Source organism: Talpa europaea, assembly GCF_964194135.1.
Source record: "Talpa europaea genome assembly, chromosome: 6".
Taxonomy (NCBI): Eukaryota; Metazoa; Chordata; class Mammalia; order Eulipotyphla; family Talpidae; genus Talpa; species Talpa europaea.
In genome coordinates this window covers 36782468-36803036 of record NC_140072.1, presented here as the reverse complement: position 1 = coordinate 36803036, position 20569 = coordinate 36782468, and the positions used below count along the sequence as shown (strand labels likewise).

The 20569-nt window shown below is 40.9% G+C and overlaps 1 protein-coding gene across 1 annotated transcript in view; it reads left to right on the top strand.

Moving 5' to 3' along the window:
- Window positions 1-10267: 10267 nt before the first annotated feature.
- The window catches only part of SLC9A4 (solute carrier family 9 member A4), a gene marked incomplete at both ends in the record, with an annotated part of 40257 nt that continues 29955 nt past the window's right edge, over window positions 10268-20569 (top strand). The window contains 2 exons of the mRNA XM_084235867.1: window positions 10268-10523; window positions 16298-16761. Of these exons, the coding sequence (XP_084091993.1) occupies window positions 10268-10523; window positions 16298-16761 (720 nt within the window). The remainder of the gene's footprint in view (window positions 10524-16297; window positions 16762-20569) is intronic.

Sequence of the window (20569 nt, the reverse complement as noted above, 5' to 3'; positions counted from 1 at the left end):
TGTTCGCTGTAGTGGCACCACCACAGCCATAAGAGGTGCCCTCCAGAGCCTACCTCTCAGAAGAGGGAGGGGAATTGTCCAGTGCCTTCTTAAGGTCAAATGAATTTGTGTGCATAGTTTTCAGCTCAAAGTCATTATTAAAACAAATTAATTAAAAGGAATTTTAATCAGATTCAGGATGTTCTCTGTGAGAAAATGGGGGGCTTATGAGACATAAGAAAGCAGGGACTGAGGTGAAATTCAGGGAATTAGCCATTCTGCACCTTCTCCCCACTCAGGGATATGACCTAACCAATGTTGAAGAACTGAGAAAATATAAGGCTTGTAAGTCCCTTCAACAGACTTAATGGATTGTTAGTGATAGTTTACATGGAAGAGTGATGTAAGGTCTGAGAACCAAAACTAGAGGGCCACCAAGAACAGTGCTATTAACATCAAATGAAATAGGGATATCATCGCCTGGGGAAAGTGACTGGAGTATGTGTCAATCAAAAGATAAAGAGGCAAGGAAATCACTCAAAATTGATGCTGAATGAGCCCCTTCTAGCACAGCCAACTACCTTCCGTTGAGTTCAGCGTCCTTTTGTGTCCCTGAGTGGGTGTGTGTGGGAAGGAGACAGGGGATGTGGGGTGGATGTATGTAATCTTTTCACACCAACTAAACCCACTTGCAGTGTGGTGCCCATATCCTCACACTCCTACCCATATTCTAACAGATGTGATTCCAGTGTGTTCTGTTCCTCCTGAGAATTGTCTATATTCTATTTTATCCAATAAAAGTGAAAATAAATGTAATTTCAAGAAGAGGAAAATAAAAAGGCTTGGCCAAGTGTTGGAAAGAGCTCCTGTTACGATAAGTTGTATCTCTTGTGCCAGTCTGGGAAAGAGGTAGAATGGACGGCTCCAGAACCTTCACTTAGCTGGCAGTTGAGTAAGTAAAGCCCCAGAGCTCAGTTCAGTTCAAGGATTATTGCCTGAACTATTTTGTCATAGGGGAAAAAGGCCCAAGGGGAAAAAAATCCTGGAAAGAAAATGAGACAGAAGAAAGTGGAAGGAAATCAGGACTCCCGACCAAAAGAAAGCTGTTTCTACATCAATTTCTTTAAATTTGAAAAAACATGAGAGTTTCAAATAACAAAAGCCTGATGAAAATACTCTGAGATGCTAAGGAGAACGAAAACATTTCCTTTATATTAGTCAGGGTAATTTTTTTTTTAAGATTTATTTATTTATACAAGCACTGGGTACTTGTATACCAGAAGTACCCAGTCAGAAGCACGGGAGGATGAGAGAATTCACCAGAGCCAGAGCGGGGAGCAGAGCAGGCAGAAGGACCGAAGTACACTGCTGAGGGGAGCAGCGGGCGGCAGGAGAGGTCTGCGCGCTATTTGGGACCCTCCTCCAGTGGCCGGGGAGCAGCCGGGGATCGACCCAGTCCTGCAGAGGCTGCGGGCAGCTTCGCAACCCAGCGCTCAACCGCTGCACCACCGGGGAGGCTCAAGTCAGGACAATTTAGATGCTGCATGGTAACAAATCATCCTGGAACTTCAGTGACTCAATACGGAAAGTTTATTTCTCACATTACAATCCAATGTGGGCTGAGAAGCTCTTCTCTTTATCATCTAGCAATGGTGCTGTGAGTACCTGGACTCTGAGTCAATTGTAAGGGGAGAAAGTGTGGAAAGGTTATACCTGCACTTAACTGCCTCAGTGTAGAAATCACACATCACTTCCATTCAACTTACAGAAAAAAACTCACGTGTCTCCAACCAACTACAAAGAAACTGGAGAAAGTGAATATTTCACATGTTTAGAAAGATGAAATGATCTGCGGCCACATGTTGCACTGTCTCTGCTACACTCTGCAGTTGTTCTAGTTAAGATACAATTGCAGGGCCTCCCCGGTGGCGCAACGGTTGAGCGCTGGGTTGCGAAGCTGTCCGCAGCCTCTGCAGCGCCGGTTCCATCCCCGGCTGCTCCCCAGCCACCAGAGGCGGGTCCCACATGGCGCTCAGACCTCTCCTGCCACAAGCTGCTCCCCTCAGCAGTGTACTTCGGTCCTTCTGCCTGCTCTGCTCCCCGCTCTGGCTCTGGTGAATTCTCTCACCCTCCAGCGCTTCTGACTGTACCCAGTGCTTGTATGTATAAATCAATCAATCAATCAAACAGTCAATCAATCAATCAATCAAAAAAAAAGATACAATTGCAGAAGTGGTCATCAATCCACAGTTGTATGTTTGATTTATAAATGTCTTCTGAGGTGTCTGATCAGAGAATCTGGTGAGGCAGTGGAGGGAGAAGAAAGTAATATTTTGTGGCTATCATAGTATGGTCAATAATCCAGTTATTGGTGTACAGAGCTTATGAAAGTTTTCTAGATATGAAGTGCACCAGATTAGAAAGGTAAGAAAAGCCAGCGTGTGATATATAAAAGTGAAATGTTCTGGTCAGAGACTTGCCTCTACTTAACTAATTTTTAAGAGGGCACGGAAACTGGGGGTGCTTGCAACAAGATATGAAGTAAGGTTTTTCTAGCTGACTCTGAATTTTGGAAGAGGTCAGAAACTTACAGATTGTGAGTGCACGTGTTCTCTCAGTCCAGATGGAGGGTTAGACAAAACCTCTGCAGGATTTGCTGAGTGCAACCAAGCATTGTAGCAAGCACAACCTTTAGCAACCTGTGTAAAAGGTGTGCCAACCTCAACACCAGTGAGAAAATCTAAAAGAACGACTTATAGAGATTAGAGTTTTCTGACAGATGTAAAGAGAGAGAAAGGAACTGTTCTGCATTTCAAGGTGGCAGTTGATGGAGGGAAGAAGTTATCAGTCCCTGAAAGAGGGGAACAAATAGGGGAAGTAGAATTTGACTTTGTCTGAGTCAAAGGAGTCTTGTAGCTCATTTACTAAACAGTAGTGGCTGGTGATGACGTAGGTAGATACAATAAGATGATACATTTCATTTTTAACCAACTGGCTTTCATTCTTCAACCATCCAACACATTGATGTAGGTGTGTGTAGACATGAAATGGCTTAGGCATTTCAATTTGCAAACAAATGCCAACTATATAGAATTTAAAAGCTCTGAAATAACATAACACTAATACTCATCTAGTAGCTACTATGTACTAAACATTTTCCTCTCAGTTATATGTTATGTCCCTTAATTGTCAAGATATCTTTTAGGTAATCATTGTCACCATCTTGATAGACAGGCAGGTGAAGCTTAGAGGTGTTTTAGACATGCCCAAGATCATACAACTTAAAGTTTCTACTCTGTACAAAATCCCTGTTGTAAGAATTATAAGATCATAACATTAGCTATTTTCTAATGTGAAGATCAGTACGATTCCAAAGCTCACATTCATGACCATCCATGCTCACACTCTACTATGCTGTCTTCCTGTCCTCCTGGTTTTAGGGAATCTCCCTGTCTCTCTGAGAAGTAGAAGTAGGGAAGTAGGGATGGGGCTCAGCTCTTTTGTCCTGAAAGCAGGGTCAAAGCTCTTGACTTTACTCCAGCTTGGGATACAGGCTTTCAATTTAGGGGTATGATATGCCAGAACTTTATCCAAGCCTTCTGCTTAATTGCTAGCTATGGGCTTGGAAAAGAAATCTTATTTGTGGACAGTACTGACCAATTCTCTATCTCTGCTTTCTCCTCCTTCTTCCTAAAATAAGAATAGAAATTTGACCTCTGACAAAGTGACAAGAGCTCAGGGGCTAGCAACCGATACTTTTGTCTCTGAATCACAGCACAAATGCTTTCTGGTAGAGTCAATTAGTACCACACGTTATCGGAAGGAAGAAAAGATATGCTGAATGTTTTGCTTAAAACTGTTCCTGGAGATGGGGCCTCCCTGGTGGCGTAGGCGGTTGAGTGCAGCATTGTGAAGCTGTCCGCAGCCTCTGCAGTGCTGTTTGATCCCCGCAGGCCATGGAGCAACCCACATGGCATGGCAGACCTCTCCTGTCTTGCCCGCTGCTCCCCTCAGCAGTGTATGTCAATCAGTTGGCCTGTTCTGTTCCCCGCCCTGTCTCTGGTGAATCCTCTCACCCTCCTGCACATCTGGCTTGTACCCCGGTTCTTGTATAAATAAATAAATCTTAAAAAAAAAAAAAAAACTTCCTGGAGAGAGATGACTTTCTAATTCATCATGTGTAGGCACAGAGTATGGTATCTCTTACTCTAATATTTAGAAACTTGTCTAAGACAAAAGTTTTCCTTAGAATACTGAAAGAGGGAGGTAAACCAAAACCCTCAAACTCTGCTTCTGGCTGTGCATAGTTGAAGCCTGGGTGATGGGACATTCCCCTGTGGGATACCCCACACTTAGTCTTCTGTGGGTGGGCCAGATATTATGTCTTGAATTATAAGGAACCCACTGGGTTTATTACTTCCCAGGTCATTACTTCCCATGGCCAACTCACGAGCAAATGACAAGGATCAAAAGGATTTCTGGCACCTGGCACCAAAGAGGGTCAAAACCGACTGGTTTCTACTGCCAATACAGTAATCTGGATAATTAGACCAAGAGAGTCAGGTAATTCAGTAGCTGATTGAAAGTTCCAGAATAATTTCTTTAATTCTCTGCTTTGCACATGTAAACTGTTTATCCTGCTCCACCTTTCAAATTTCTCTTTGTATAGCTATAGACAGGAAAGTGTCCAGCACCCTAAGTTGTACTGATGTCTCACAACTAAGCTTTCCTAAAGAATTAGTTGATCAATTACTATCACTTGGATCTTATTACAATGTGAACACACCAGTAAGAAATTGTTTCAATTAAACTATGAGGATCCAATTATAAGACTCCTTCTTATCAACTGCCCCTATACCCCCAAATGTCTGCATCCTCTCTCTTCTAGTCAGGGAAAGCTGTCCAACACAAGATGTGTTCTTGAAACATCACATTCTGTTCTTAAGACAACATCTTTCCCTTCCTGTTATCCCCAGGACTTATAAGAGTGAATTCTTCAAGTTTGTGGAATGAAGGAAGTTCCTCTTCATCACTCCATCTTCTCCCCCCTTTCTTAAATTCTTCCCTAGTGTTTCTTATATGTTAGGCACTTTTCTAAGCCCTTTGAGAATATTAACTTATTTAATACTAAGAACACCTGTAAGCCCATTGTTTTCTTTGCATTACAGCTGAGGAAACCAAGGCACAGAAAGGTAAGTAACTTTCCCAAAGTCGAACAGCCAACAAATATTAAAGCTGCATTTGAACCCAGTTCATCTGGCTCTAGAGTCAATGTTCTTAACCACCCCTGGATGTTGTCTCATCAAGAAACTCCTTTATTATGTTTATTCCAGCAATACTTAGCATTATCTACCTTAATTTTGAGTCTTATATGGAAATGAAACTTTGAAGGAAAATTTAATTTTTCATTATGGAGGAAATTAGAGTGGGAAAGATAAGGCTGGTGGGAAAGGATTTTTTATTGTGACATGGATTTCAACATTTATCAATTAAGTGAGACCCTTTGTGTCAGGCACTGTACTAGTCCTGGAGACTTGAAGGTTCTCATGATAGCTCCTATGGTGATGAAACTGCCATCTCTAGGGAGAAGAGGTTACCTGGAAAAAGCTGAGAGAAACCCTCTTCCAGGGTGGAAGGACATACAATGCTTCTGAGTTGAGGACCATAAAGCAATATTCAGATTAAGGACAGTGATGGAAGATAGAACTGGGAACTCCTAGTCAAAGGGAGATGCATTTATTATTACAAAGGATTGAAAAAGAGAGTAAGTAGATTTGGATAAATGGAAATGGAGAGGTAATGAGGGGTTAGCACCTACAGGTCGCTTCCATCCTGCTAGGGAATAAATTGATCAGAGAGGCATTTTTATTTTAGTCATAATTAGTTTATGAGCAATCATCTCTTCCTCCCCCAGGATTTCGTGACTCCATCTCCATGGGCCTTGACCATTTGCTCTGGCTCCTACAAACTGGCTTATTTAAGTGGTCCCACATTAGATTGGTTTTCTTAGGCATATACCCTTGAGCCACTGCATGGATAGTTATTATTGGAATCTTAACTTCTTACCCAGTAGACTAAGGAAGCTAGAGTGTCTTTGTTTTCTCCATAAGCTTTGAGGTCAGTTTTTACAACAGGTAAGGAGCAGCTGCATCTGTTTCACAAAAGGACTGCATGTAGCCCATCCTCCAGTTCTGGCCCTGTGGGCTCTTGTGTGGTATGGGAGTTTCTATATTGAAGCCACCAGTTTTTGCATTTCCCTAGTTCTGGCATTTTTTTTGTGGGCATGCTAAAAGAAATGAAGGCTTCTCTACTGTCTTCTGCTCTAGCAGTTATTCATGGCTCCTGTACGTTCAAGACATCCAAAGTCTCAGCTTTGCTGCACCCAAGGAGGATATAACTTGTTCTATTTCAACATGAAGCTTTGCATTGCAAGATATATGATCATATACAGCCACTAGTACTCTGTAAAAAAATTAAAAAAATAAGGAATTGATATCCTTTGGAGCAAATGTGGACCACTAAGAGATAGGAGATAGAATAGTGACTCCATACTGCTTTCTGGATGGTATCCCAGGTAACCAAAAACCAGTTGTCTTTGTGTGTTTGTGTGTGTATGTGTGTGTGGTTATGACTGTGAGTAATAACAAATGAACCCCTTTCCCTGTCTCATTTCTTAGTTTTTAAAACAGTTTTATTGAGAAAAAAGACACATACTGTACCTATTTAAAATATACAATTTGGACCTCCCCAGTGGCACAGTGGGTTGAGCACAGTGCTGTGAAGCTGTCCGCAGCCTCTGCTGTACGGGTTTGATTCCCAGCCGGCCACGGAGCTACCCACAGGGTACGGCAGTCCTCTCCTGTCTCGCCCGCTGCTCCCCTCGGCAGGATCTTCGGACCATCTACCTGTTCTGTTCCCCGCTCTATCTCTGGTGAATCCGCTCACCTTCCGGCACTTCTGGCTTGTGCCTCAGTTCTTGTATAAAATAAATAAATCTTTAAAAAATTAAGTATACAATTCAATGACTTTTGGTATAATTACAGCCTTTTGCAAGCATTAACATGAATTTGGAATATTTCATCAACACAAAGAAAACCTCATAACCATGAACAGTCTCTCTCAATCCACAACCCCCTTCCCATTTTTCTTGCATTCCAGACTTGAGCACAAGTAATCTAATTTCTTACTCTACAGATTGGCCCATTCTGGAAAGTCATATGAATAGAGGCCTATGTGGTCTTTTGTAATGGCTCCTTTCACTTACATAAGTTTTCAAGGGTAGTTGTGTTTTTGCACACATTGCTATTTCATTACATTGTAAATATATTCCACACTTTATTTATCCACTCAACAATTAATAATCCTTTGGGTTGAGTTTTGGCTCATATGAATGATGCTGCTAAAGATATTCATGTAAAAATTTCTGAGTAGATATAGGTTTTAATTCTCTTGGGTATATAATTAGTGGAATTGTTGAGTCATATGGTTATTCTCTGTCTAACATTTTGAGAAGCAGATAAACATTACCATTTTAGATTCCCACCACATCACTTCTCAGCCTTTTGGCTAAGATCAAGTGCAGATTCCCACCACATCCTTGCCAACATTGCACTGGCATTGGTTATTACCTGTTTTTGTTGTTGTTGTTTAGCTATTCTGATGTTTTTTGTGAGTGTTAAGTGATGGTATTTCATTACAGTTTTGATTTTTATCTCTCTCAAGAATAATGACGTTGAGTCCCTTTTCTTTAACCATTTTGTATCTTTTTTTTTTTTTAAGAAATGTCTTCAGATCTTTTGCATATTTTTAAAGTGGATCATTTGTCTTTTTATCAGTGAATTGTAAGAGGTTTTTACATATTCAGGCTATACATGCCTTATTACTATGTGATTTACAAGTATTTTGTTCTCATTCTGTGAACTGCCCTTTTCACTTTCTTTGGAGTACAATTTATTTTTGATGAGACCCAATTTATCTGTTTTTTTTTTCTTTTGTCAGTTGTGGTTTTAGAAGTGTAATAGGAAAAGTTTGCCACAATCAATGTTATCAACAAATTTACTTCTGCTTTTTCCATCAGTTTTAGTGTCATTTTACATTTAGTTTATGATCAATTTTGATTTTTTGTGTCTGTTATAAGAAGTATATCTTCATTCTTTTGCATGTAGTGATTTGCGTTATCCAGCACATTTGTTGGAAAAGTTATGTTTTACCTATTGATTAAATCCTGAAGCTTTTATCAGACATCAGTTGACAATCAATGTAAAGGTTTATTTCTGTTTGTTGATTCTGTTCATTGATATGTATTTTCATTCTGAAGGATTCACTACATAATTTTGATTTACTGTAGCTTTGTAGTAAGTTTTGACTTTGGGATTTACAGTCATGGGCATACTCATAATCCCCTGCCTTTTTCCTTTCTCACCCAAAGAGAAAGTAACTCTAGCAGGGTTTTCTGACTTTTTCACTGATCTCCCTGTTGAGCTTCTAGATGGTCTGTTGTCTCTACTGCTATCACAGTTGTTAGATTCCAGCAATTTCTAACTGAATGGTCTATTGTTTTCAAGATGCCTTGGGCCATAAATTGCTCCACAGTTCAATGAAATTAACATCAGGCCCCTCTGCAGGGAAAGTCTTTGAGGCCAGTCTTCCACACTTCTCTGATAACCGTGATGTGCTTCTTAGCTGTTTCTTTCTCTACTTATTCTGCTAAAATTTTAGGTGGTCTACCCTTTCACTTCTTGCTATCATGAGTTTACAGCCCTTCTTACTTGCTCACTGCCTAAATCTCCACTTTTCTTGATAGTGTCCTCACATTTGAACTTTCCCAGGTATTCCAAATAAAACTAGTTTGCTTAGAAATCTCTATGGTGTGTTCTGTCCAATGGCCTGTGTCCCCTCTTTACTAGAACCTCTGTTCAACTACTCCAGAAGGCAATCAGCAGCTTGCAGTCCTGGAGCGGAACTCTTGCTTTATGAATGGAGTGATAGGCAGGGCCAGTAGCTCCTGGTCTTCCTGGCCTCTCCCCTGGTTTAGTGCCTCAGTCCTGTGTATTAGCTGGGGCAAGTCACTGAGGCCGGGTGTTCTTGGTCTGCCATGCCTGGAGAGGAACTTCAATCCTGTCAGTAGAGCTGAACAGAAGAACCCCCCCAGTTACACTTGCCTGCTCTAGAGCTTGTGCTTCTCATTGCTTGCAGAAGGGTGTTAGTGACAGTGATTTTAACAGGATTGCCTTTGAATTTTTCACTGATCTCCCCTGTTAAGCTTCTATATAGATGGCCTTTTGTCTGTTAATATCATACCACTTGTTAGACTCCAGCAATTTCTAGCTAAATGGTCCATTGTTTCCAGCATGCCTTGGTTTTCCCTCTTCCTTCTCTCTCTCCCCTCTTCCTGCTCTCCCTTCTTTTCTTCCTTCTCTTTCCCCCCTCCAACTTCCTCATGTATAGGACCATATGACACAGTTTGACAGGAGAGTCCTATATAATTTTGATTTACTGTAGCTTTATAGTAAGTTTTGACTTTGGGAAGTACAGTCATGGAATGATATATTCTGGAGTGATTCTTGATATTTCGTCTTTCCTCTTAAAAGTGCGTGGTTTGCTCACCTTAACTATTGATCTTTGATCATGCCAAGGTGTGGTATTGGAGCTGCCCACTAGGTGTCAGCAGTGTCACCTCTGGAAAACACCCAGGGAACGCATTTCATTACAACAGTCAAATCTGAGCAAATAATTAAGTGTAGCTCAAGATCTACCTGCAGCCTTGGCCATTCAAAACAAGTGAGGGAGCAGGGGGAGGAGAGAAGGAGCAGGTACAGGGCAGGTAACTCCTTACTGGTAGAGACAAGCTTCCCTTCCTGGTTTGAAGGCCTTCAGTGCGATCTGGAATGAACACCATGATGTTCTTTGAAATTTTCACTCACGAGATGAAACCAGGGTGCAGTGAAGTGAGAAAACAACTCTGACTGAAGGGACATTTTGCCCTAAATAAACAGCTCTTCAAATCCCGATCGGATGAAGGCTCACAGGTAGCTCCCTGGGCTTTCACAAGTCTGTTAAATGATTGCGTTCGAGTCAGAAACTGAGTTGCCTCAACATGAGTCCTTTACAGATGATTTGAGAACATCTACACTCAGAACTTAATGCCAAGCTTGGACTCTTCTGGGAATGACCCAAAGACCGTACGTATGTTACCTTTGACCCTGATGGATGCTGCTACTGTCTAGGAACCCTCCTCACGTCAGGTGTGTGGCACACACCTGCACACAGGGGAGGAGAAGCCCATAGCATGGGTTTTCAGATGTGTGTACCTTTCGGTCCTTGGAGTTGGTTGCTACTGCTAATGGTCCTCGAGTGCTCTGAAGTGGCTTCTGATTTGAATGAATTCACAAATTCCACTGCCCAGCATGAACTTAATGTTCGGCTTGCTGCTGCCAGCTCAGAGCCAGATGGGAAGATAGCTGTCTTTGCACTGGATTATGACTACGTGCAAATTCCTTATGAGGTCACCCTCTGGATACTTCTAGCATCTCTTGCAAAAATAGGTAAGTCCTCAGACACTTGGCTGTGGGAGTTGTTTCTCACAAGAGATAATGTATGTAAAAATGCCTTGCATATGTAAACTAAATTAATTTTAATTGCTACTGTTATTACATAAAAAATTCTGTTCGCTGGAGTCAAAGACAAGTCAGTTTTTTTTTTTTTTTTAAATGTAAAGCCATTTAATGCTTCAGGTTTGTGCTTTGAGACTTAAAAGCATACTTCTCATTACACGGTGACAAACGTGTGACATTATTTGGCATGTAAAAATCAAGTTCTATGCTCTAAAAAATATAGAGTAAGGCAAGTAGACCTGGGAGTGAGGACCATTGGGAATTTCAGAAACTGCGTAATGCTTCTTCTGAAAACTATTCTTCTTTCACTCTTGGCCATATAACTGTGGGTTTCATCAATGGCTCTCATTGTTTATTCTTCAAAAGTGGCGTGTGCTTCTTGCAAATTAACAGAAAGCAAGGAACATGGCAACCACAGGCAACTCTTATGTCACTCGGCAATGGGTTATGGGGGCAGATGAGATGTTATCTGTCAGTAAAATACTGATTTACACTGGAACCAAATGGAGCCAGTGGGGTACCTCTGGTTTACATTATGAAATAAAGGGAATTCAATTTAATAGATTAAATTCTATCAAGTGTTCTTTGTGCCAGAAAACAAAATGATGTTTTATACTCTGTGATCATTTAATCCCTGACTCCACCCACTTATCTCCTGACAACCAGCTTATTCTAAAGTGGAAAATTGACATGATTATCTCTGTGACTAATTATTAATCACAGGGGCAAATCAAAACTGATTTGCCTCAGTTATGAACTTAGCTACCTGAGGAGACAATTTGCCTTGTTCAGGTAGAATCTATGAAACATTTTGATGCTCATTTATATTTCTCCTCTGGGATGGGTATGAAACATGGATTAAGCCATGAGGTCTGTCAGTTAACTCCTAGGCATCAGGACCATGGTCTCTGTCCATCTAATTCTTTCTGCCAGGATATTGGCAACACTGCTGTATTTATTGGGTGCTCCTTCATAACTTCTATTCATTCTGAGCTACCAAGATGTGAACATTGAATGGTAATTGTTAGTTTGAAGAACTCTTGCGCAATTTACCTAGCAATTAAATCACAAAAGTATTTCACATTGTTTCTAAGAAGTGCTCAAGTGAAAATGACTTTCTGAAGTCATTCTTTGTTCAAAATTAGGGGGTCTAACACCTTTTTTTAAAGATGTGTTTAATTTTTTAACGATTTATTTATTTATGCATGCAAGAACTGGGGTACAGGCCAAAGGTATGGGGGAGTGAGAGGATTCACCAGAGACAGAGTGGAAAACAGAACAGGCATTTGACTGAAATACACTGCTGAGGGGAGCAGTAGGCAAGACAGGAGAGTCTGCTACACAATATGGGCCAGCACCTTCTGTGCACCAGGGAGGCCCCAGGGGGTCTAACACTTTCATGATCTTATATGATTCTTGAATTTCCTCTGTAAGCAATACTAGAGCTTTTTTCCCCACCCACACTTTCCCTCTTCACATTGCAGATGAAGTCAATCTGAGAATCAGAAAACTGGACCTGCCACTGACTAGCTAGTCCTACTCTTTCTAATGCTTGGTTTGTTGATCAGTGAAATTATTTCTAAGACTTCTTTTTGGTGAGAGGCTAAAATTCCTTGTCAGTATACATCTCAATGAAGAAAGGATGCATTTTATCTTGGTTCTATACAAACATAAAACAGATTGTTCTTTAGAGGTATTGTATGTTCTCAGATTTACTGTAGCTAGATGTTTAGAGTATTATAAAGACACTATTATTTATAGAATTGCTGGCTTAAATCAGTTCTTGAGTAGTACTGATATAATTTAACAGTTTAGAAAAAGAAAATAATTCAAATAGGCTATCAGTTGGATCATGCTTATTTAAATGCAATTTTATAATTGTTGGTCTTGAAGAATGAAGTTATTAAATTTTTTAAAGATTTATTTTTATTTATTTATGCATATAAGAACTGGGGTGTAGGTCAGAGGTGCAGAGGGTGAGATGATTCACCCAAGACGGAGTGGGGAGCAGAACAGTCAGACTAACTGGATACATTGCTGAGGGGAGCAGTAGGCGAGACAGGAGAGGTCTGCTGCACCATGTGGGTTGCCTCCCTATCTGGGGACCCAACGAATGCTGCAGTGGCTGCAGATAGCTTGATAGCACTGAGACTTAATCCCTGCACCACCAGGGAGGTCTGAATGATGTTTTTTTTTTATAGTCCATGAGAAAAGAAAATGATATTTATTGAATATCTACTATATGCCAAGTACTGGGCTTGTGGTTTTATACATAGTGGCTCATTCCCCTGAAGCAAAGGAGAAAAAAGAAAAAAAAAAGACATAAATCTTTAACACTTAAGAAATCTATAGATTTCTTAAGATAGAATATATATAGATAGAATATATATAGATAGAATATATACAGAATATATTAAATTGTATAATATATAATAGTTTATATTATAAAACTTTTTTAGATCCTATAATATAAAACTTAAATCAAAAATATAATCATTACTATGGTTATCCTTCTTTTATTCAATTATTTTATCAAGACATACTTATTAAGAGTGCCCATGCAATATGTGGAAAAGACCATGGCCTCTGATCTCAAAGTACAGGTGAATCTAGCAGTGCTTGATAGACATTTTATTTCAACCCTCCCCAGCTTTATTGAGGTATCTTTGATGAAAAAATATATATAAGATATTTAATGTGTACAATATCCCCAATCCTTCAAAACACCCAGCAATGCATGTTACAAAACAAAGATATTTTAGAACAAAGATGATACAAAGTCAATGCAGATTTTGTGGCTTATTTTTATTTCTCTTCGACCACTTGGAATGTTATAGAACATTTTTTCAGCCACCGATTGGAACTGTAGGGGCATCTTCGACTTTCAGGCAGGACTTTGCTATCTGTGACCATTTAAATTGCAGGCAGTGAAACTGTAAAGTCTCGAATTGACTAATCCTATTGTTCATCCTGAAAGGAGAGAAATGTTGCAAAATGTGAAATGCAAGTAGTATTTTCCTTTATGATGCCCTGCTTACAGGCATGAAGCTTCTTCCTGCTATTTCTGTGTGGGTACAGTTTAGCTTAAGGCAGGTACACATTGGATCCATTTCAAGAAACTTCATTCCTAGAAGCAAAAGCAAACTGGGGAGATACAGGTGCTGAGAAAATTACACTATGGACTCTTTCACCTCCTTCACGTATTGAAAGTTAAGAGTGCTTCAAGTAAGGTCTCTCGAGAAATAAGAAAAGAAGGATGGGAGAAAGGGGAGGAGAAAGTTGTCATTAGAAATGCAGAGAGGGCTTCCCTGCTGGCGCAAGGGGTTCAGCACAGCACTGTGAAGCTAGCCGAAGCCTCTGCAGCACAAGTTCGATCCCCAGCTGGCCAGGGAGCTGACCCACATGGCGGAGCAGAACTCTTCTGTCTTGCCTACTGCTCCCCTCAGCAGTGTATTTCAGTTAGTCTGCCTATTTTGTACCACACTCTGTCTCTGATGATTCCTCTCACACCCTCCTGCCACCACACTCTGGCTTGTACCCCAATTCTTGTATGCATAAATCAATAAATCTTTTAAAAAAAAGAAGATTTATTGATTTATGCATACAAGTACTGGGGTACGGCCAGAGGTGTGGGGGGGCGAGAGGAAACAGAACAGCCAGAATGACCGAAATATACTGCTGAGGGGAGCAGTGGCGAGACAGGAGAGGTCTGCTGCGCCATGTGGGTTGCTTCGCAACTGGTGGGGATTGAACCGCCACTGCAGAGGCTGCGGACAGCTTCACAGTGCTGCGCTCAATCACCTGCGCCACCATAGAGGCCCCAATAAATAAATCTTAAAAAAAAAAAAAAAAGAAATGCAGAGAGCAGGAGTCTAGAAGAGGCCTTAGACATTTAATATCATTTTTATTCATTTACCCACTTACAGATTCTTTCAACAAGTAGACCAACATTTATGGACTAAATACCTTGCTAAGCACTTTGGGGAAGTCTAAAGATGTATATCATTCTGCTTCTGTTAGGGACAATTAGACATTAGTAGATGAGCTAAGAAATGCACAAAAATCTCATAGAAAGGGATCATTGTTCTTAGACAAGTACAGAAAAAATGTTATAACAATTCAGAGAAGATATGGTAATTCCTTGAAAAGACATTGGGAAAAGCTTCATCTCAAGGGTTAAGCAGGATCTAAATAAGTTGAGGAGAAGGACTATCCAAGCAGCAATAACAGTGTATAGAGACAAGAAAGGAGCCACACAGCTTGGTGCCAGAGAAGGATATATAAAGAAGAGTGCAGGTGTAGGGGCTATTAACTTGTAGAGAGACCCAGCATGGCCCCAGGTACTCTGACCTTATTTTTTTTTTAAAGATCTATCTATCTATCTATCTATCTATCTATCTATCTATCTATCTATCTATCTATCTATCTATCTATCTATCTATCTATCTATCTATCTATGCAAGCACTGGGTACAGTCAGAAGCTCGGGAGGGTGAGAGAATTCACCAGAGCTAGAGCGGGGAGCAGAGCAGGCAGAAGGACCAAAGTACACTGCTGAGGGGAGCAGCCGGCGGCAGGAGAGGTCTGCGCGCCATGTGGGACCCTCCTCTGGTGGCTGGGGAGCAGCCGGGGATCGAACCGGCACCTCAGAGGCCGCAGGCAGCTTCGCAACCCAGCGCTCAACAGCTGCGCCACCGGGGAGGCCCCTCTGATCTTATTTTACTTTGGTATAGTTAATATTCACTTCATTCACATATATTATATTATTCTTATTTGTTCATGTCTTGTTCCTAACATTTTGTTAGCAATTACAATCGTGGTAAACATGATTGGTACTCCACCTCACAGTACTTACCAGTGGGGTGGATTTGACGCAAAGATGCTTAAAAAATATCCTCTGCTTAAAATCCATGCGATGCTTTGGTGGGAAATGAGACAATTGGAAACACAAGGTGTAGAAAAATCATCTGGCAGCAGGATGTGAAAGGTGGGGAAGGGGGCGGAGATCAGAAAAACCATGCTATGATTAAGGCAAAGGGGAGACTTTAAGTAAAAGCAGTAGTGATAGAAATGTAGAGAAGAGGGCCGAATTTAGGGACAACCAAAGAAAATCTTAACTGATGAAAAAGCGCTAAATGCATGAAGTGGCAAAGGTGATAGAGGAGCAGGTTCATGAAAGTCTGACTTCTTTAGCGGCAGACCAGTGGCAATGTAATTGGTTAAATAAAGAAAACAAAATAAAGAAAGAAAACAAAATTTTAATTTACTATTAACTTAATAAGTTAATTTATTTGTTTGGTGGAGAGGGAAATGAGGGAAGGTAAGTTGGTAATAGCTGAGATTTAGCTGACAGTGATTGACTCCATTTGGGCTTTAAAGGTGGATTTTGCACAAGAATGGAAGAGTTCTGCCTTCTCGCCTCTCAGATGGGACAGCAAGAAGGAGTAGGAAGTGGACAGCTGACTTAAAATGACCCTGTAAGCTGCACTGGGCTGGCACATTGAGTAGTCTACCTTGTTTAAAGCCCCCTCAACATGGCCTTTCCTGCTCAGATGGGGTACTCAGACTCAGGGATGCCAGTTAGCCCACCTAAGGCCCCATATACTTGGCTTCAAGAGAACTTAGGTGCACCTATCTCTTGCTATATTAGCGACTCAAACTACTTTATTTGCTAACCCCTAAATGCGATTTTCCACTTTTCCTCAGGCTTCCATCTTTACCACAGACTACCAGGCCTTATGCCAGAAAGCTGCCTCCTCATCATTGTTGGAGCCCTAGTGGGGGCAATCATCTTTGGTACTGACCACAAATCACCTCCCGTCATGGATTCGAGCATCTATTTCCTGTACCTCCTTCCACCCATTGTTCTGGAGGGTGGTTACTTCATGCCCACCAGGCCCTTCTTTGAGAACATCGGCTCCATCCTGTGGTGGGCAGGCCTGGGGGCCCTGATTAATGCCTTTGGCATTGGGCTCTCCCTGTTTCTCATCTGCCAGATCAAGGCCTTTGGCCTCACCGATGTCAACCTGCTTCAGAATCTGCTGTTTGGCAGCTTAATTTCAGCTGTGGACCCGGTGGCTGTGTTGGCTGTGTTTGAGGAGGCCCGTGTGAATGAACAGCTCTACATGATGATCTTCGGGGAGGCCCTGCTCAATGATGGCATTAGTGTGGTGAGATCCCCAGGGAGATGAAGGGTGGCCCCAGGGACGGAGTCTGACCTCAGGGCTAATGGAGAGGCTGAGCATGACCGGGCAGTAGCAGAACAGAGACAGGCTTTGGTCAATGAGTGTGGTCCAAATTCTGGTGACTTCCCCTGTGATCTGCATCATGTTCATAATTGCTCACTAATGCTGCTTGTCATTCACTAAACAACTTGCTTCCTCAAAGAGAGAAAAAGGAGTGAGAAAATAGAATTCTTTAGTTGAATTCAGTTTCTCTGAATTCACTGAGAAGAATCTGTTGCTAAAAGCTCTTCGGGGTTTTCACCTAGGACAAGCAATAGCTTGTTTTTATTTCATTCACTAGACCTCATCCTCATTCCCTTACATGATTATATGTATTTTATGCACACACACACACACACATAAACGTGCTGCATTAAATAATAAAGCTAAATAAAAGATGGGGTAGATGACAGAGGATTTGTATAAATGTGTTAACTTGTAGACTAGTCTCAAATCTTTATTCAGATGGAAAATGTGAAAAAAACACTTTTATTAGGAGAGAAGCTGAGGAAAACTTACAGGCTAGATCAACACATGTTATGAAGGCTCTGAGCTGTGTTTGTCTCAGAGTCATGGAATGTTCATGTCTAACCCATCCCATTGTTCAGTTTCATTATTAATAAAATGATGAAAAAGGACTGCACACCTCCTCAGACTAGCTAGATTAGTTCCTGAAACCTGCCCCCCCACCCCTTTCTCCCACCCATTCATTCATTCTTTCTTTTCTTTTTTTAAAAAGATTTATTTATTTGTGTATACAAGAGCTGGGGTATAGGCCAGAGGTGTGTGTGTGGGAAGGGGTGAGAGGATTCACTAGAGACAGAGTGACTCCCACCCATTTTCTTTAAACACTTTCATGCTTTGGGTTTTGTTAAGTCAGCACCTCTGAACAATAACACTTTCATTTCACAGTCCACCTCTCAAAGACCATCTTATTTCACTTATATGCAAGCTCTTTGGGGTTATAGTAGTAACCCCACTGCTGACAATGCCATTGAGAGAGCTTATCTATGACAAAATCAGGACCACCTCATGCAGCCCATCTGAGGTAATTATTCAGTTATTCCTTTATAATTATTAGAAATCTCTTGAGGTAATTATTCAGTTATTCCTTTATAATTATTAGAAATCTCTTGAAACAACTGTCTACATGCCACCTCTTTCATGTCCACAAAATGCACCATTTCTTCTTCGGGATTTCCATGATATAATCTATAAAAATTCTTGCCAAGAAATATTCTTCTGCATTTGAAAATCTGACTTCACTTGAGTTTTCTCTGGATTTTAGATCTAGAGCCAATTGCAACTTGGCTTCTGGTTGGGGTTTCTTTGCAAGCAACTTTTGTTTGACTTTCCCAAAGTTTAATTGCTTCCACTTGGACTTTTTTTAATGATAATTTCAAAATAAAAGTATAATTTTTGAGTGACCAGAGCATCTGCTGAGGGCAGTTGTGACCTCCAACAGGCCAAGTCGCTCTAGCAGTGGCTCCAGAGGGGTTGCCCACACGTTACTCCCAGGTCAGTCTGTGGTCACTCGCGGTATAGTGAGTATTAAGTGTGTACTGAGCATCTCTGTGTCCTCATGTGAAACCAGAGATGCTTCAGGGCCAGATTTAGAAAGCTGTTTGAAAGCAACTAGTATTTTATGTGTCCAGTTGTATTTTGAGCTAAGGGCTTGAACTCACCCTTTCATTGAGGAAGGAACCTTCCGCGGGTGGCAGTCACAAACATGCGTTTTCAACAGAAAGCTTGAGTCATCTAGAGAGTGACCTGTGATTTGTGGGTTAGATGTGACAACTCTGCTGATCTTTATCCACTAAAGAGCTGCCTTCTCGCTAAAGGGAAGGGGCTGCTCCAGAACTGTGGAAATATCAATGAATCTGAGTCTCCTGGGCCCTTGTCCCACTCACTTCTTGCTGCATATTTTAGTTTATGATTCTAATCACTAGGATATGCTCATAATAATAGGAAAAAGTAGCAGACACCAAACCCACATAGCTTTAAAAAGATAACTAGCGTCCTTAGACCCTCATGGACAAAATCAGAGCAGGAAGAAATGCTCCATGGAATAAGTATCCTGTACAGAGTCTCTACCCACCCTGGAAGGGGTTATTCTACATTTCTTGTTTTATCAAAACCTTAGAGTTTACTGCAGTCATGAGTTATAGCTACATTCCAAAGATAAAGAACATAAGACAGAGTAAGTTAAAATAAACTGAACAAGGACATCCTGGTTTATATTTTCTTACCTCAAAGGGGTCCTGGCTATAGTAAAGTCCTATTCAAGAGGCAGTAAGTTGTGGCCAAGAGCATGAACAGTAAGGCCATATACCTTAGTTCAAGTCCTGGTTCACTTTCTTGCAAGCTGGTTGACTTTAAATGAGTTAGAAACCCCTCCTGGCTTCAATTTCCTTTCTGTAAAATAGAGATCAGATTTCATGAGGGATAAAGTGAGTTGATACACATAAAGCATTTTAAAATAGTGCCTGACACAGAGTGAGCCTAGTCTAAGTGTTTGGTGTCTGTGATATTGTGATTTAGAATAAGAAATATCTATTTGGTCTTCATCTTGTTCCTGCACAGAACCTCCAAAACTTTGGAATTTCTAAGCAATGAGAACCATAAAGGTGTCTCTTGTTTTGTAAGGAGGAGACTTTTGGAAAACTCTTAGGTAACAAGGATGGGGGCTGGTTGCCAGAGAAAGTAACCATGTGATTAGAGACTTGAAACTTTCAGTCCCACTCTCTGACTCCTGAGGAGTCCCAGAAGTCCATAATATAATCCTTTTGACACCAAATGGTACCTGTTCTTCCCCACACCGGCCAATTCTCCCACTCCTTGGATGCCAACTGAATGTCCCACAATTTAATTCAGTGCTGACATGAACTATACAGAATAAGAAGACTCCATGGACTCTCACAAGACTGCCCCCAATTTAGCCACCAATCACAAGTCTGGGTCACCCATACTTCTGACAGAAAGTTAGGGGTTCCCTTTCCTCAGGCTAGGTAATTTGATAGAATAATTCACAATGCTCAGGAAAACAGTCTTCTTGTGCATTTTGGTTTAATGTAAGGGATGTAACTCAGGAACAGTCAAATGAAGAAGCATACAGCAAGGTGTGGGATTAGGGGTACGGAACTCCTATGTCCCCTCCAGGTACACCACCCTCCTAGCACCAACCTGAAAATCATCTGAACCGTATCTTTTAGAGTCCTTATGTTGATTCTATTACATAGGTGCAATTGATTAAGTTATTGGACATCGGTTATGGAACTAAACCTCCAGCCTTTCTCTATTTGGAGGTCAGGATAGGGCTGAAAGTTATAATCCTCTAAAAAGATGGTTGATTCGTCTGGCAGCAAGACTCCAACCTGAAACTTCTTGAGGTCCACAAGAAGCATCCCATTAGCAAAAATGTCAGGGATAATTGAAAAGTGCTCATTATAAATAACAAAGACACTCCTTTCACCCTTATCACTCAGGAAATCACAATGTTTTTAAGAATGCAATGTCGGGTAATGGGGACAAAGATAAATATATGTATTTCTTGTTATATGACTGTATCACACTTCTACACTGAATGAAGGCGGTAAATCTAACCTTGTTCTCTATTAGTGCTATGTCATGTTTGAGATTTAGCATTGGCTGATATTTCCCCTCCAATATGTAAAAAATACATACACATTGTGATTTGAAATTGAACAAAATCCTTTAGAATATAATGACATTCAGAGCTTGGCAATTTCAAATA